Below are 17,705 nucleotides of genomic sequence, written 5' to 3'. Positions count from 1 at the left end.
ACATAGTGCAGAAGAAGACAATAGCAACCTTTCTCATTTGTCAGAAAACGCAATGAGCTATTTCAATAATGAGCTTGTTAAACCAGTTTAAAAATACAGGAGATCATTCGGCAATATTCGGTAACTACCACATACCACATTGTTAAAAGAAATTCACTTCTTTCTAAATAGCCAACTACTAAATTCATTATATGATCAATAAACCATAAGCAATTTGGCTAAAACAGAAAATAGAAACACCATGTCACCACCAAAAGCAGACCTGATCTTGAACATGGGCATAAGAGTGGGCGTGGCAAAAAGTTTTTTGCAAGTCGATAGAAATTTACAAGACTAATAAAAATGTCAGAAAATATGAAAACATTTTTTAAAAGTGAGGGCCCACTCTACGCCCACTCTAACAATATCTATCGATATCCCAGAAAAATGATTAAATTTATCGTTCGCATTTACACTAGCTGAGTAATGGGTATCTGATGGTCGGGGAAATAGACTTCTGCATTCTCTCTTGTTTTTTAATGTTATTAAACCATTAAAAGAATATAGTGTATAAAAGAAAAATTAAAAATAATTATATTCTTATTTGTCACATTTCTGTTTATCGTGATTGCATTCAGAGTTTTTCTAATAAATTCTTAAGTTTTGCTCATTCTTAAAGCATACAAAGTGTTTCTACAAAAAAAGGTTCTGGCCTTACCTGAGTATATTTTGTCGAACAAAATCCAATGACCTCTTAGATCCAGCTACGAGTGCTAATATTATTTTCGAATTGTAATATGAAAACAAATCCATACAGTCATTTCTTAAATGGTAAAGTTCATACCGTATGTTTTCATAATTACGAAATTGTAGAGTCCTTAAAACGTCTTCAGGGGCAAGATAAATTGTTCGATATATTTTATGAAATTGTATAAAGTCCCACTTGTCGATAGGTAAAAAGCCTTCAGTCCGCCAGTTAGTGTCATTAAGCTTTTCTGGAGGAAGTTGAAACACGCGTCTTCCTTTTGAATCCATTTGCTCAAAATCAAGCAGGTCAATAAACATGTTTATTATATCAACAACGGCTCGTTCCATACAAACCGATTTCTTTTCTAGTATGCGTTCTATATAAATATGTAAAAAATAGTTTTATTTTAACTGAATAAAAGGGACGCGGCATCAAATTACCTATTTCTGATCGCAATTTGTTGCTTTCCTCAACAAATTCATAAGAAGAGACTGGCTCTTCTGGCACATAAATATATAGATAATCCGATATACTGTACATTTCTTGAAGTATTCGTAGATCTTCTATGTCCAATATCAGGTTGAAAAATGTTTCCACTTCTTTTATTTTCTAATTTAGAAAAAAACATAAAACAAAATTTCCCTAATGTAGTAGGCTGGAGGGTATGTAGATAGTATGTATGGGTGTTATTTAAACAAGAGGACTTATATTATACACTATATTACACTAATTATTAATAAAACAAACTAAGCTGTATCGGCATGGCCGAAACATGGAGGCGGCAACATTTTGAAACAAACGTGAGCAGAGTAGTCTGCATGTCTAATTGAATCTTACTAGCTATTATAGTTTTTGAGATATCTCCGTCCATAAGGTCGGACAGGCAGATGGACTTGGCCAGATCGACTTGATGTAGTTTTAAAAATTACAAAATATAGCAAACGAGTATTTTATTTAATGAACTTTAATTGATATTGATATAATGTGCTGTCATTGATCAGGTTTCAGGTCGTTATTTGTCGGTTCAGGATATAACTGTCATTGCCGGTTATGGGAGGATCGGCGAGGAAGAGTAGAGGTCCCCCTGTCAGAAGTTGCCCCGGAGTGAGAGCGAGGATATCGGATGTATCCTCTGACATCGCGGAAATTGGCCTGGAGTGTTTTTGAAAAATTGTAGGATAATTTTAACATCATTTTATTAGTCTTGTAAATTTCTAGCGACTTGCAAGCTATTTGCTACGTCCACTCTAACGCCCTAAAACCGCCCAAAGCTGTAACGATCACATTTTTGAAATTTTTTACGATATATTTTCATAATTTTATTAGTCTTTAAAAATTATTAGTATTATAAATTTTTATCGATTTGCAATAAAACTTTTTGCCCCCAAACACTAGACCCACAAATAGCAGAAAACTGCCAAGCCGATATTTTTGAAAATTTTTTGTATTTTTTTATTTTAAAAGGGTATACTTTATTCGTTTAAAATTAGGAAGAAGGAACCGTTTCCGAATATATAAAGTGTTTAAAATACAAATCTCAAAGTTGTGTGTATGTGAGAGTAATAAATAAAGAGCATCGTAGAGAGAGAGAACGTTCTCTTGGTACTCTGTCGGTGTTGGCTCTCACATGCTTGTTATGGAGTAGTCGAAGTTATGCGCTTCCAGACAACAAGAGAGAGTGTGGTTCTATCGTATGCTTAAATATAATAATTATTGAACAATAAAAGTGATTCACTATTTGTTTGGTCTGGCTGAATAGGTTATGGGCCCAGTCACATTTTCGGCCAAATGGTGAAATAATTTAATTGTACAAATAAAAATAATTAAAATTAATAAAAGTGCATTTCCTTATTGTATATGTATTTGTAAAGCGATAAACAAAAAATCTATTGGTTGTATAAGTTAACTCCAAAGAGACTTTCAATTAATAAAAAAAAATACTATATAACTTATATACCTACCTAACTTTGCCTACCCACCTAAGCTGCTGGCGTCGATGCTGCTCTGCTATGATTTTTGCTGCACTCTCTGGCTGCACTCTAAAATAGTTTTGTTTTGAGTCGAATAAACGATCAGTATTTAAACTCAGATCAACGCCGAAAAAAATAAAAACTCAGAATGAATCCGCTTTGTGTTTTTATTGATTGAATATCAGCTTAAGACTGAAACAGTTAGTGTGAAAAAATCTTAGATGTACTGTGTTAGTGAGTTGTTTACATGATCTTGCTTATGCTTATGTGCATACATATGAAAAAGAATTCTTATGTGTAACTTGGCTATGTGCCTGCCTAGTGGCATGTTTGTTTATTTAGCGAGGAATCGATACGGCGGACCACCGCGGTCTGTCTTTTGTATAAGTGAATTATGAGGAGGCATAATTACGTTAATATATATAATATGTATATGAATGTTTCTTCCAAATGTCTTCGTCGGAGTTCGCATTGACGATCTTTGTTGAATCTCGGCACGGCTGTCAGTTTATCATTGCTGGGTCGGTGTTGTTTCTTATCAAAACATGTGTGGTGTTAACTCTTCCACCTTCAAAAACGAACTGTTGGTTCTGGTCGGTTACGTTGATTATGACATGAGTTTCAGCAATGTTGATCTTTCCCCTCGTCTTGTTCGTCATATTAGGGCCAAGATGTATTAGGGCCAAGATGATAATGAAGGTAAGAACGCTTCCAAAAGATATGTCGACCAGGTGTGATGTCGTCTTCAGTAAACTTATCGTCTTGATGTTTTTGGCATTAATTCTTTCATCAGCTCCAATGATAATTTTGCTTCGACTTGGGTGATGGTCACTTTAGGTTGCAAGATTGCTGGCATTGGCTTGGCGTAGACGGCATCTTTTGCTTCGAATTTTTGACCCTTTGCTTCTATGGTGAAATTGTTGTAGGTTACGAGGAACGTACCATTGAGGTTGGTGGTCCTCCCGTCAATATATATGATATTGTCCAGTGAAGCTGTTTAGCAGCTTCACTTAGGTTGTTTTCGTTTAGAGTTACGAGTTGTGGTGCGGCAATCTTAGGTTGTTCCATTTTGTATTTTCTTTTAGTTTTATTTAGATAGAGTTTATTATGTTTTTACGTTTTAGTCTTCTGGAGTTATTTATTGTTTTGATTTTTGCTTATTTGGTAGCTTAGTTAAACAATTTCTACTTTTCTATAATTTTATTATTTGAAATGTTTCTTTCGCCTGCCGTTGGACTTATGGGATGAATTTCATCTGGTGATTTTCTTTGTTTTCTTCCACTTTATTAGGACAACCGAAATGGATTTATAATCCAAGTTGAAGTAACGAAAATCACAAGCGTAATTGTTCACGAGTACCGGATTATAAAAGTTAATTTATTTTCCACTCGTGGTTCTTTTTTTTCGGATACTTTTTTAGTATCCTACCGACTGCACCAGTAAAATAGTTTTTGTTTTGAGTCGAATAAATGATCCGTATTTGAACTAAGATCAACGCCGAAATAAATAAAAACTCCGAATGAATCCGCTTTGCGTTTTTATTGATTGAATATCAGCTTAAGACTGAAACAGTTGGTGTGAGAAAATCTTAGATGTACTGGGTTAGTGGGTTGTTTACTTGATCTGCGCGAGAGCGCTTCTTGCTTATGCTTATGTGCATACAAATGAAAAAGAATTCTTATGTGCTAAGTGGCTATGTTCCTGCCTAGTGGCTGGGTTCTGATTTCGGCTTGAGTGGATACGCAAGATCGAGTAATGTTTGTTTATTTAACAAGGAATCGATACGGCGGACCACCGCGGTCGGTGTTTTGTATAAGTGAATTATGAGGAGGCATAATTACGTTACTTCCCTACCCTAAGCCTATGCATAGGCTGATGCTGTTGAGTACAATAAGGGGGTAATGGATTTCGTTCAATTTCCATTTCTTGAGGCTGTTCTTGATTTGTTTTCGGTTGTTTTCTTATTATCCTATATAAAATTATAAATGGGTTTTGGGTTACATATTTTGATAATCCGTATAGTATAATAAGTACAATAATAATAAGTGTTACGATGATATAAAATATGGTATTATTTTATTTTATTAGTCTCACAACGTCATCGTGTTTTATCGTCTTTATCTTAATTATATTACTTATATTACTTACTACTTAAGATTTTATTTTTATTTTCAAAGTAAGACTCATGGTCTGAGTAATCCAACTGGTATCCGTTTTGATCAGGATAAGGGATAATTTTAATTGTGTTGATCACGGTTTGGTTAATGGGTATGAGTGATATGATTAGTAGTTTGTTGTCTTTGAAATTCATCCAAGTTGATGTTTTAATCAGTAGTATGTTTTGGCTGTTAACGTTATTTAATTTGTCGTAAGCAAGTAGTTTTGGGTTGAAAAGTCCTAAGCGTGAGAGTTGCATGCCCATCTCTAAGTCTTCTATGTATTCAATGAACTGCATTCGCAATTTCGTATACAAGAGTGTCGATACTATTGCGATTATTCTCATAATTTTTTAGTCGTTGTAGTACGTCGTTCTTAAATTGTATAACATTGTTCATTTCATGAAGTTGTATTGAATTTTAAGAGATTGAATCTAATTTTTCTTGAAAATGCACTCGATCATTTTCATTTCATTGAAGTTGTATTGAATTTTAAGAGATTGAATCTAATTTTTCTTGAAAATGCACTCGATCATTTTCATCAAGTGTACCAAACAGGAATTTAAGAGATGAACCTATTACGTTTAATAGTCCACGCTTCTGTCTATTTTTTTTTGTGAATAGTTATTCCGTTTAATTTTTTAAGCAATTTATTATACAGATATTTCATGCGGGGTGTGTCTGTGTTGTTTTGTATTTTATGGCCAAAATAAGTAGTCAAAGTGTTAATTTAAGTTAAATTAATTTTTAGGCAATGATGTTCAAGTGCTGATGGTATTTGAATTGGTTTACTTGAAAAAAGGAGATAGCCGTGATTGGTGTCAATTTTGTTTATTTGAATTTGTTAGGTATGGGCCGTCCCAAATAATAGAAGTAACATCATCATTATACGCCAGATTCCTGAGAAATTGGGACTTTATTAAACCTTTTCTTTTTCTTAAACTGTGTTTTATAGTAATGAGTAACTCTATTTCGATTTGTGATTTTATAATGATTTCTATTCGTTCTACATTTTTGTTTGCTTTAAATGGGTTTTCCAATTTTCCCTTCTGTAGAGGACCTTTTCTAAATCGAGTGTCTATATCAAATTCTTGTCTGTTACTATTTATTTTTTCTATTTGACTCTCGTTAATTTTTAAAATTGGTCGACCAGAGTAAAGAAAAATGTGAGCAGGTGTCTGTCCAGTAGTGTCATGCTTAGTTTTGAGATTGTATATGTAAATAGTTTCAATTATGCTTAGTTTAGCTTCCTTATCGTTAGATAAATTAATTATTCGTATTTTTTCATTTATTGTTTTTTGTAACCTTTCTATATCTGCTACTCCGTTTTTGGCTGTGTTTAGTCGTAACTCAATCTCCTCACTTTCAAGCCATCGCTTAAGGGCTAAGCTGGAGAATGCGCCGTCTCTATCTGCTTTTAATTCGCATTAATGCATTTCTACACTCTATCCAATCTTTTGTTTTAATTTGTTCAAGAGTGGCGAATTTCGAGTAAACGTCGATACAACTAATGTAGTGTTTGCCTTCAGATGAATAGATGTCTATTACAAATTTATCTCGACAGTGTTCAGGATTTGGTATAATTTTAAGGGCATTTTCGTATTTCTGTGTTCTGTCTTAGTCAAGTTACACAAGTAGCATTCATTTATTATGTTTTCAATTAGAGGTTGACAATTTGGAAAATAGTAGCTTTCTTTAAATAACTGTAATTTTTTGGATACCGGGGTGCAAGAGTTTTTCATGTGATTGCAATATGATTTCTTTAAATTCTGCATATGAATGCACATTCTTTAATAAGATGAGACTACGAATAATCTTTGTGTAATTGGTATTAATGATTTCTTTATGTGCTTCTTGTATAATTTCAAAATCTACATTTTGACAATTTGGAAAATAGTAGCTTTCTTTAAATAACTGTAATTTTTTGGATACCGGGGTGCAAGAGTTTTTCATGTGATTGCAATATGATTTCTTTAAATTCTGCATATGAATGCACATTCTTTAATAAGATGAGACTACGAATAATCTGTGTGTAATTGGTATTAATGATTTCTTTATGTGCTTCTTCTATAATTTCAAAATCTACATCACACTACAAAATCTACATAAGATACATGATAATGTATTTGTAAATGAAATGGTCAAGTAAAAATTGATTTGCTCTTTCTCTTGTCATTTTATCATACAAGATAGTAGTAATTGATTTACCGAAATAGGTTGACTTTTCTACTTTATTTTGATTGGATTTAACGAATATGATTTGTTTATTAAAAATGTTTATTGGTTTTTTTGTTAAGTGAATAAGCTCGCTATTGTATTCCTCTGCACTATGTTGGGTGGCTTTGCTATAAGGATTCTGTGATAATGCATCAGCTACTACGTTTTGTTTGACCTTAATATAGTTGATAGTAAACTGAAATTCTTGAAATTTAGTTCTCCATCTTTGGAGTTTAGCATTTGGTTCTTTTAATGTATGTATCCATCTAAGAGGTTGATGGTCGCTAGCTATTTCGAATTCTCGTCCAAGTAAGTAGTGGCGAAAAGTTTTAGTTGCCCATACTATGGTACTTCCATACATACATACTTTGGTTTATTTCCATTCGAAGTTACAATATGACCAAGAAAACTGGATTCCTTTTTTAAGAATTCACATTTGTTTAATTGCAATTTTAAATTTGCTTCGGACAATTTATTAAAAACCAATCGTAATGAATTTAGATGTTCATCAAGCTATGAAGAAAAAACAATTATGTCATCTAAGTAAACTAAACAATGCTTGTAGAGCACTGGTCGGAAAATGTTATTCATGCACCTTTGAAATGTTGGGGGTGCGTTTCTGAGACCAAATGGCATCCGAACGTATTCGTAATGTCCGCTCTTGATGGAGAATGCAGTTTTCTGAATTGAGTCTGGGTCCATTTCTATTAGGTGGAAGCCTTTCGCTAGATCTATTGTTGTATTGTTGATTGTTGACTTCTGTTCACCTGAAGCGTCGAGTTTTTTTGATACTACCCAAGTAGGACTATTATATGGTGAATTACTTTCTCTAATTATACCTTGCATAAGCATTACTTGTACCTGATTTTCTAATTCTATTTCATGCATATGAGCAAGTGGATATTGCTTAGAATAAATAGGAGAATTGTGTGTTGTGTTTATTACGTGTTTTATTGTATTAGTGAATGTTAAAGGATCTCCTTCTTGATATTGAATATTCTTGAATTTATTTAATAATATTTTTAATTTAGAACTTTCCTCTTTAGTTAGATGATTTAATCGAAACAATTTAAAATCTATATTTTTTATGAAAGACGGAATTAATTTCTCATCTGATATTGGTATTTTTTGTTTTTGAATGTAAAAATAATGATTTTTATTTGGGTCTATATTAACTAATGGGTATATTTTATTATAAATTGGAACGGTGGAATTTTTAAAATTTATAATGGATTGTCCATCACTAAGTAATTTTCTGCCAATTAATAAATCATAATCTTCTGAGAAATCATGTAGATAAAATTGTTCAGGCCATTTAAAAATATTGTTAATGGATAAGGTAATAGACTTGTTTAGTATTATGACACCGTTAGATGTAAAAACTTCGCATTTAGTGTTTTGAATTGGGAGACTAAAGAAATTTTCTCTCATCATGTTAATGGTCGATCCTGTGTCAATGAGGCATTTGTATTTATGACCTTTGTGTGTTATTTCTATGTATTGGTGTTGTCCGAGGCTGGTAACCGAAAATTCTCGTTAGAGTGAGAAATATTTTCATTTAATTCTGATGGCGTCATAAGTTGGTTACTGTCAGCCTGGGTTTGGTATGGATTGAAGTCAAGGAGCTCTTGTTCATAAAAGTGTTGATTACAGTTTGGGTCAGTTGGTCCATATTCTTGTGCGTCTTGTAGTTCGTCGATAGACATTCTTGATTGATCGCTGTCAGCTGGTCTGGGACGTTTAATAATTTGTTTAATGTTGAAATTGGGGTTATTAGTTATAGCTTGTTGCGTTTGTGGAAATGCATTCCTATTAAAATTAGGTTGTGGGTTTGGTTTGCAAATCTAGTAGCACCAAATTGATTTTGTCCAGGTCTCATGGGTGGTCTGTTGAACATTCGACGTTGTTGAGTTTGGCATGAGTGGGTATTGTGATTGAATGGGTGGATACTGGTATGGATTAGGAAAAGGCTGTAATAGTTGTTGATATGATGGATATCTGGATTGATAGTGAGTTTGAAAGTTTGGATTCATTTTACTTGTATTTGCATTGAAAGTATTATTTTCAATTTTAGTTTTAAATTTTCTTTTCGAAATTTTGCTTCATATAAACATTTCGGTGTTCTTCATAAATCTTCTCATTTTGTGCTATGTTAATTAAGGTTCTTAAATCGGGAATTTCATGATGAGCCAAAATACAGAACAAATTAGTTGGTAATTTTAGAATAAGTGCCTTAATAGAGTCCCTAATTGCTTGCAAATAAATGATGAGGTCGGTATTATTACCTTCTAGATGTAGATTAGCTATTAAGAGTTGACGCCTACTTTCAGCTTCCTCGCAGAATGCTCGTAAATTTCCTTTGTATGGTGTTTCTCGGAAATTTTCCAAAAGTTTGTAATTTGGCGTTTGGGGTTTGTATTCAACAATTAACCTTGACCTCATGGTGTACCAGTCGTCCATGTTTGGTAGTCCCAATGATCTTATTACTTGTCCATCTATGTTTTGTTTGCGTTGTTGTCGCAAGTCGTTAGTTGGGTAGAGTTCTAGGATGTAATCCACTCTACTAATGAACGTATAAAGCGCTGAGGGATCTCCATTAAATGGGTAAATGTCTTTGAGTTGTCTTCGCGCTTCACTTAGGTTGTTTTCGTTTAGAGTTACGAGTTGTGGTGTATTTTCTTTTAGTTTTATTTAGATAGAGTTTATTATGTTTTTACGTTTTAGTCTTCTGGAGTTTTTTATTGTTTTGATTTTTGCTTATTTGGTAGCTTAGTTAAACAATTTCTACTTTTCTATAATTTTATTATTTGTAATGTTTCTTTCGCCTGCCGTTGGACTTATGGGATGAATTTCATCTGGTGATTTTCTTTCTTAAGACAACCGAAATGGATTTATAATCCAAGTTGAAGTAACGAAAATCACAAGCGTAATTGTTCACGAGTACCGGATTATAAAAGTTAATTTATTTTCCACTCGTGGTTCTTTTTTTTCGGATACTTTTTTAGTATCCTACCGACTGCACCAGTAAAATAGTTTTTGTTTTGAGTCGAATAAATGATCCGTATTTAAACTAAGATCAACGCCGAAATAAATAAAAACTCAGAATGAATTCGCTTAGCGTTTTTATTGGTTGAATATCAGCTTAAGACTCAACAGTTGGTGTGAAAAAAATCTTAGATGTACTGGGTTAGTGAGTTGTTTACTTGATCTGCGCGAGAGCGCTTCTTGCTTATGCTTATGATTATGTGCATACATATGAAAGAATTCTTATGTGTAACTTGGCTATGTACGTTAATATATATAATATGTATATGCATGTTTCTTCCAAATGTCTTCGTCGGAGTACGTCGGAGTAAGTATCTTTGTTGAATCTCGGCACGGCTGTCAGTTTATCATTGCTGGGTCGGTGTTGTTTCTTTCAAAACATGTGTGGTGTTAACTCTTCCACCTTCAAAAACGAACTTTTGGTTCTGGTCGGTTACGTTGATTATGACATGAGTTTCAGCAATGTTGATCTTTCCCCTCGTCTTGTTCGTCATTCGTATTAGGGCCAAGATGATAATGAAGGTAAGAACGCTTCCAAAAGATATGTCGACCAGGTGTGATGTCGTCTTCAGTAAACTTATCGTCTTGATGTTTTTGGCATTAATTCTTTCATCAGCTCCAATGATAATTTTGCTTCGACTTGGGTGATGGTCACTTTAGGTTGCAAGATTGCTGGCATTGGCTTGGCGTAGACGGCATCTTTTGCTTCGAATTTTTGACCCTTTGCTTCTATGGTGAAATTGTTGTAGGTTACGAGGAACGCACCATTGAGGTTGGTGGACCTCCCGTCAATATTTATTGTCCAGTGAAGCTGTTTAGCAGGATGGTCCCTGGTAGCAACTCTTCCACCTGTGGGACGTGTTGGTTATTTGTTCTGGTGCAGTTGGCAGGTTTCCCTTTTAGTAAGTTTGGTAGGCAGGGCGAATTGATTATTTCTTTTAAATTTCTATGTTTACAGATGGTTATTTCATTGTATTTATTACAGTTTAAAATTTTTGATAAAAGTTTTTCTTTACATTTAATTATATTTTTATTGAGATATTGTTCGATTCTAACTGGCTTAATCAATATCTCGCTGCCAAGTTCGCAATTTGTTATGTGAATTTTTATGACGTATTAACATTAACATTGGACCATTTCTCGCTATTTTTATCGTGGTTATATGCAGTGATTCTTCGAAATTGACATATGGCATTTGATTTGTTTTTAGTACCTTCTTTATCTGTCTAATTTCGTCAACGCCTAATATCAGAGGACTGGTTATTTCGGCTTTTGCCTATTGCTTCATATGGTTGAGATTCAGCATTTCTTCCTTTAGCATTTGGGTCTGGAACATAATGGTGGTGCTCATATCTCTTTGTGCATTTCCCTCCTATTTTAGACTGTTGGTAATGCTGTTGGTAATTCCGTTAATCTTCTCCTGTATTATATAGAAATCCCTGCTATCTGGAGATCCGGCCAAACATTTCCATGCGCTACCAAACATTTCGATGTGCCATTTCTTCTTATTCTTTACTCTTAGATTTCTTAACTTCCTCCATGATAAACGGTAGTATTTGGTCATATGATTTTAGTTTGGTTTTTGCTGTGGCGTTAATTTTTTCAAGAGTGTTCTGGTATTCTTCGAGATCAATCACACGAATTAATCGAAAAGTTCCTGTCTGTACTTTTTGCTAGTCCAGTCGTCAGCGTTACTATTTCGGAATTGGTCGTATTAGTCTTTTGTAAATAGCTCTTCCTGTTGCTGTCAAAACAGTTGTGTTCATGTCCTCCTTAACTATATCCTTCTTGTATCTAGATGACAGCTTTGTTCACAATCTCTTGTTGTTCTTTACGAATATTTCGTCACCGGCATTATATGTTTTTACTAAGTCTTTTGTTTCGTTGTGGAATTCTAAATCTGTCTCCTGTTTATTTATTATTTTTTCAAAGGTTTCTTGTCTTTCTGCTTGTTGTAGGTTAGGTTATCTGTTATTATCTGTTTATCTGGTTATCTGTTAGTAGTAGAGTAAATAAAGCAATTGTAATTAATTATAGATCTGCCAATAAGATGTCTTATGGATCTAAGGAGTTTTTCTGCCTTTTGACATCTCATGATTTCAATTAAGGTTTAATGGAAACGTTCGAAACGTTCCGTTTACCGCGCTATGGTAGGGTGGAGTTTTGAACACTTCTATATTATCTTTCTCCTGCATAATTCTCATTATTGGACCTGAACTTACCGATTTTTCGTTATCTATTACCACGATTTTTGGTATACCCAAATTCCCTAGTACTTCCTCTAGAGGTTGTTTTACATGTTGGGTCGCCCTAGATTTTCGCTTGCGCATATTTAGAAAATTTATCAATCGCGGTTAGGACAACTTGTGGATGTGGACAATATGACCTGGATATTGGGGTACAGATGTTCTCTGTATTTCGGGTTTATTCGGATGTCTCTCGTATTTGTGTTCTTTACAGACGCTGCATTCTTTTATTTTCTCAATTTTAGCTCTCATTTGTGGGAAATAAAATTTTTCTAATATTTGCTGTTAATTGTCTTTTGTACTAGGATGAGCTCTTTTGTGTTCGTTAATCATTCTATTTTCCTGATCCGTTTCGTCCGTTAGGTCTGTTACTATTTTTGATGAATATCTGGTCCTGAATTTACTAAAATGCTGCGGGTATATTTCTAAAGGCCTAAAGTGCGTTCGAACGAGTGAAGTCAATTTACTACTGTGAACTCTTGCGGCAAGGGTGGTATTTCATCGTGTTCCTACTTAATGAGTCTGCTACTACTTTTGATTTTCCTGGCTGTGTAAAAGTTCAAGATTATATTCTTCAAGGATTGCTTTCCAGCGCTTAATTTGGTCATTCCTACTTTTGGGACTTGTGGCATACGTGAGTGATTCGTGGTCTGTGAAAATCTTTACTTTAGGGGAACCGTAAAGGTTCCTATTGCATTGTCTGAGGCGTCTGTTTTCAGTTGGAATTCTTTTTTAAAGTCAGGGTAAGTTAACATAACGTACTCAGATGCAAGACTTTTCTTAATCTTCATAAAAGCGTCCATTGCATTCTCATCGAGACTTATTAGATTTTAGCTTGAAGCTGTCTTGGCGATTCGGCCACGGCTCTCCTCTAATTTTACTAATGTCGCTTGCATGCTGTTCTTCTGTTTTGCTAAATATGATGATGTCGTCTATATAGACGAAGCATCATACACCGACGTTGTTTAGTACAGTAAAGTAGAGTAGAGTAGAGAGTAGTGTAGTATGGTATGTGCCTACGTAATATTAAGAACATTTAAGTATAATAGCATACTAACATATAGCAGCACTTTGTTGCTATGTTTATGTTTATGTTTATGCACGCAATAAGGCGCAAGGCGGATGTAACATGATCGCACACTTGAAGGCTACAAAGTATAAGTGCATGGTCAGCATTCCCACGCCGACCAAATGCATAATACATAAGTACATACATAGCTCGATCTCTCGATAAGCCTAGATATATAAGATATACATAAGAAAGCCGCTCCGCCGCTGGCGTACCCGGCAGCGCAGCTACGGGGTTTAGCCTAAGACGATATATATTCAAAAACTGACAACGCAGACACTGTAAAAACGTTGAACTGGCAGAACCATTTCTGCCAAACAAAAATATAAGAAAAACCAAATAAAAACCAAAGTCAGCCTGACGGCTGCAATAAACACCAAAAGACGTGTGTTATTATTGAAGACCCATTACATGGCGACCGTGACAATCGTCCAACGATGGACAAATTGACAAAATAAAAAACACATATTGGAGGAAAACTGGACTGGAAGGCTGAGGAAGAAGACCGAGGAATCATGGAACTTACAATTGCCAAAACTAAGGAAAAATCTGATTCCAAAACCCAAGGTATGTCCAGCACCAGCACTAACGAAGCCAAAAAAGTCCTGCCCCCCGGACTGCGAAGAGTCTGGAGTCCTCACTGCCTGGGGACATGTGAGCAGCCATCAACCTCATCAGCAGCTCAGAAATAGACAGCAGCGAGGGAGTGTCAGCGTGCCACCCCCGGCGACGCCCAGCTGACACCCAAGAAATAGACAGCAGCGAGGGAGTGTCAGCGTGCTACCCCCGGCGACGCCCAACTGACACCCAAGAAATAGACAGTAGCGAGGAAGTGTCAGCGTGCCACCCCCGTCGACGCCCAGCTGACACCAGGAGATGAACATCAGCAGCAGTAGAATAATAACTAAATAACAATAAATATATATATATATATGTCGGAGCACAATTATTATTCTCCATTTCGCGCAGCGAGTTTCGAAGGCACCGAAGGTCTACACAAAATTAATTTGTGTCACTCACTTCTTCTCCGTGCTAACCTTCGAACCACACTCGGCGACAGCGACCACACGCTGCCGCCGCGCTGTAACGGGAGATGCCAAAGCTACAAAAATACAGCCGACCAATAGCAACGCAGTATGCAATAATGTAATATGATGAAATACCAATGATTTCCCCGAAATGATGAAATTACTGTACTTCTGGAATATTCTAACACATAATACAATATGATGAAATACCATTGATTTCCCAAAATGATGGAATTACTATTCTTGTGAAATATTCTAGCACATACACTAGCTTACAAAAGTATGCGCCCACACGCCATCCTGACCTTTTCACGTCCTCGTGAAATATTACCAAAATTATTCGTTCTCTATAATTATATTGTAAAACTATTTTTACATCATTTGAAAAAAAAAAATATTAGCAAATCAAATTTTCAAATTTAAATTTCCAATACAAACTTTTCTTTAACATAATTCACGCCATGATCAAGACATTTGCCTTGCACTTGTGCTTACATTATAATTACAAATTTCATTATTAGCCCTTCAGGCATCAATACTGTCTCTTTCAACAGCTTCAATCATTTCGCTACTGTCTCTTTCAACAGCTTCAATCATTTCGCTACTGTCTCTTTCAACAGCTTCAATCATTTCGCTACTGTCTCTTTAAACAGCTTCAATCATTTCGCTGCTGTCTCTTTCAACAGCTTCAATCATTTCGCTACTGTCTCTTTCAACAGCTTCAATCATTTCGCTACTGTCTCTTTCAACAGCTTCAATCATTTCGCTACTGTCTCTTTCAACAGCTTCAATCATTTCGCTACTGTCTCTTTCAACAGCTTCAATCATTTCGCTGCTGTCTCTTTCAACAGCTTCAATCATCATATCGTATTTAAGGCATTTCTTATAAACTACGTGAAATAACAATTCAAGATTGAATTCAGAAATTTTGTGGACAGAATTTGCAAATTACTCTTGACAACATTGTCGCCTATGCCTTTCAAAACTACAAGGTTATGGCGTCTCTTCTCGCTAATTGTCTCTTTTATTAACAAGCATTCGGAACAAGAATCAAAGAAAAATGGAAACCGCTCACCAAACTATATTGCTGTCCCGTTCTGCTTAATTACCGCACACGTGTCGACTCTCCTCTCTATGGTTATATTCGCTGTTGCTGTTCCTGCACGCCGATGCAATATGTCCAACGTTGCCACATTTGAAACACGTAACTTTAGATCTGCCACTGCTATCGCCTGGTCTCGTCTCGTTTCTCTCGTTCCTTTCTTCTGCTCTTCTCTTTCGGCACTCCATTGCCTTGTGTCCGAGTTTACCACAACTATGGCATCTAATCGGTGTTTGCATTTTGTGCCTCTTCTTTTCGGGACCTTGCTCTATTCCAGCGAATTAGGCATTTCTGACGAACGAGTGGGCTCTGAGTTGTTGTTGTTGTTGTTGAAAATATCTCGCCTTGATGAACCATCTCTCCCTTGGGTTCAACAACCTCGCATAGTTCCAACCTCCATTGCCTTGTGTCCGAGTTTACCACAACTATGGCATCTAATCGGTGTTTGCATTTTGTGCCTCTTCTTTTCGGGACCTTGCTCTATTCCAGCGAATTAGGCATTTCTGACGAACGAGTGGGCTCTGAGTTGTTGTTGTTGTTGTTGAAAATATCTCGCCTTGATGAACCATCTCTCCCTTGGGTTCAACAACCTCGCATAGTTCCAACCTTTTCACTTGATGTGTGCCTTTGTCCTTTTTGGGCTTGCTGCAGTGTGTTGAAATATGACCGCTCTCGCCACAATTAAAACAAGTCACATCCGATTTTTGACGGTGACCAAAAGGGTTCCTGTCGTTGCTGTCCTCGGCATTAGATGAAAATTGCTGCTGCTGTTTAGCTCTACATTCGATCATCTTGTGACCGAGTTTTCCACAAAAATGGCATCTCATTGTTGAAAGTCGCTGACGCTTTATGTCAGCTGGAGGCATTTCTTCTTGCTGAGTTTTCTTTCGTTTATTAAACGTAAATGCTGTAAGCTCAGTTTGTAATTCACTTCTTGTGCGCACATTTGAAGTAAATGTTAATCGTTGCAGCCTGCTATCTACATGAGCCAACCTAGCAAGCGTCACAGAAACAGCTATTTCCTCCACATCCATCTCACGCCACTTCGTAATAAGCGACGTCATCATGCGACTAGCATAATTGGAGAGACATTCGCCGTCAGTTGGACAACCTGCTAGCATTGCTAAAAACATAGCCGCTGGAGTTTCCACACTAGCAAAACGTTGCACGAAAAGTTCCTTAAACTCGGCCCAAGTTATTTCCGGATAGCATATTTGAGCAAACCACTGCGTCGCGCTTCCTTCCATCGCTGCACTTAAAGCCATAACTAACGCGCTGCCTTTTATAGTTGATTCAGCCAAAATTATATTTGCTGTAGAGCACCACGCCGTTGCGTCTGCGCCATCAAGGTCCGCGTTGAATTTAGGCAACACCACAGTATTTTTGTTTGTTGTTTCGGTTGCCGTTGATTTTATTGCTTTAACAAGTTCGATCAAGTTTTTATTTTGCATTTCCATTAAAACGCGCCACGGCCCATCTATGGTGTTAGGCAGCGAGTCAGATCCCACTTCTGATGTCGGAGCACAATTATTATTCTCCATTTCGCGCAGCGAGTTTCGAAGGCACCGAAGGTCTACACAAAATTAATTTGTGTCACTCACTTCTTCTCCGTGCTAACCTTCGAACCACACTCGGCGACAGCGACCACACGCTGCCGCCGCGCTGTAACGGGAGATGCCAAAGCTACAAAAATACAGCCGACCAATAGCAACGCAGTATGCAATAATGTAATATGATGAAATACCAATGATTTCCCCGAAATGATGAAATTACTGTACTTCTGGAATATTCTAACACATAATACAATATGATGAAATACCATTGATTTCCCAAAATGATGGAATTACTATTCTTGTGAAATATTCTAGCACATACACTAGCTTACAAAAGTATGCGCCGACACGGCCATCCTGACCTTTACACGTCCTCGTGAAATATTACCAAAATGATTGCGCCAATTAAATGTTTGCAATACTCATATGTGAAAAAAAAAAAAATAATTTTATTTCACTGAATGATTACAATTTTTTATTTTTGTTGAAGAACACCGACCAATTACAATTAGGTCTCAAAATGAACTCCTCTAATTATTCTGATTTGATTTACGTTCAAGCCCCGGTATCGAGCTTTTCTGATATGGACTTT

The 17,705-nt window shown here is 35.9% G+C and overlaps 1 protein-coding gene across 1 annotated transcript; it reads right to left on the bottom strand.

Moving 5' to 3' along the window:
* Positions 1-697: 697 nt before the first annotated feature.
* LOC117149954 lies at positions 698-1,310 on the bottom strand. The gene is made up of 3 exons (XM_033316853.1): positions 1,168-1,310; positions 824-1,103; positions 698-752 (listed from the first exon to the last, which is right to left on the bottom strand). The coding sequence occupies exons 1-3, from the start codon at positions 1,265-1,267 to the stop codon at positions 734-736; spliced, it is 399 nt and encodes a 132-aa protein (XP_033172744.1). The 5' UTR covers positions 1,268-1,310; the 3' UTR covers positions 698-733.
* Positions 1,311-17,705: the final 16,395 nt, after the last annotated feature.

Source organism: Drosophila mauritiana, unplaced genomic scaffold (assembly GCF_004382145.1).
Source record: "Drosophila mauritiana strain mau12 unplaced genomic scaffold, ASM438214v1 Y_04, whole genome shotgun sequence".
NCBI lineage: Eukaryota > Metazoa > Arthropoda > Insecta > Diptera > Drosophilidae > Drosophila > Drosophila mauritiana.
Note: the sequence above shows the minus strand (reverse complement) of the source record. Positions and strands in the feature narration are given on the sequence as shown.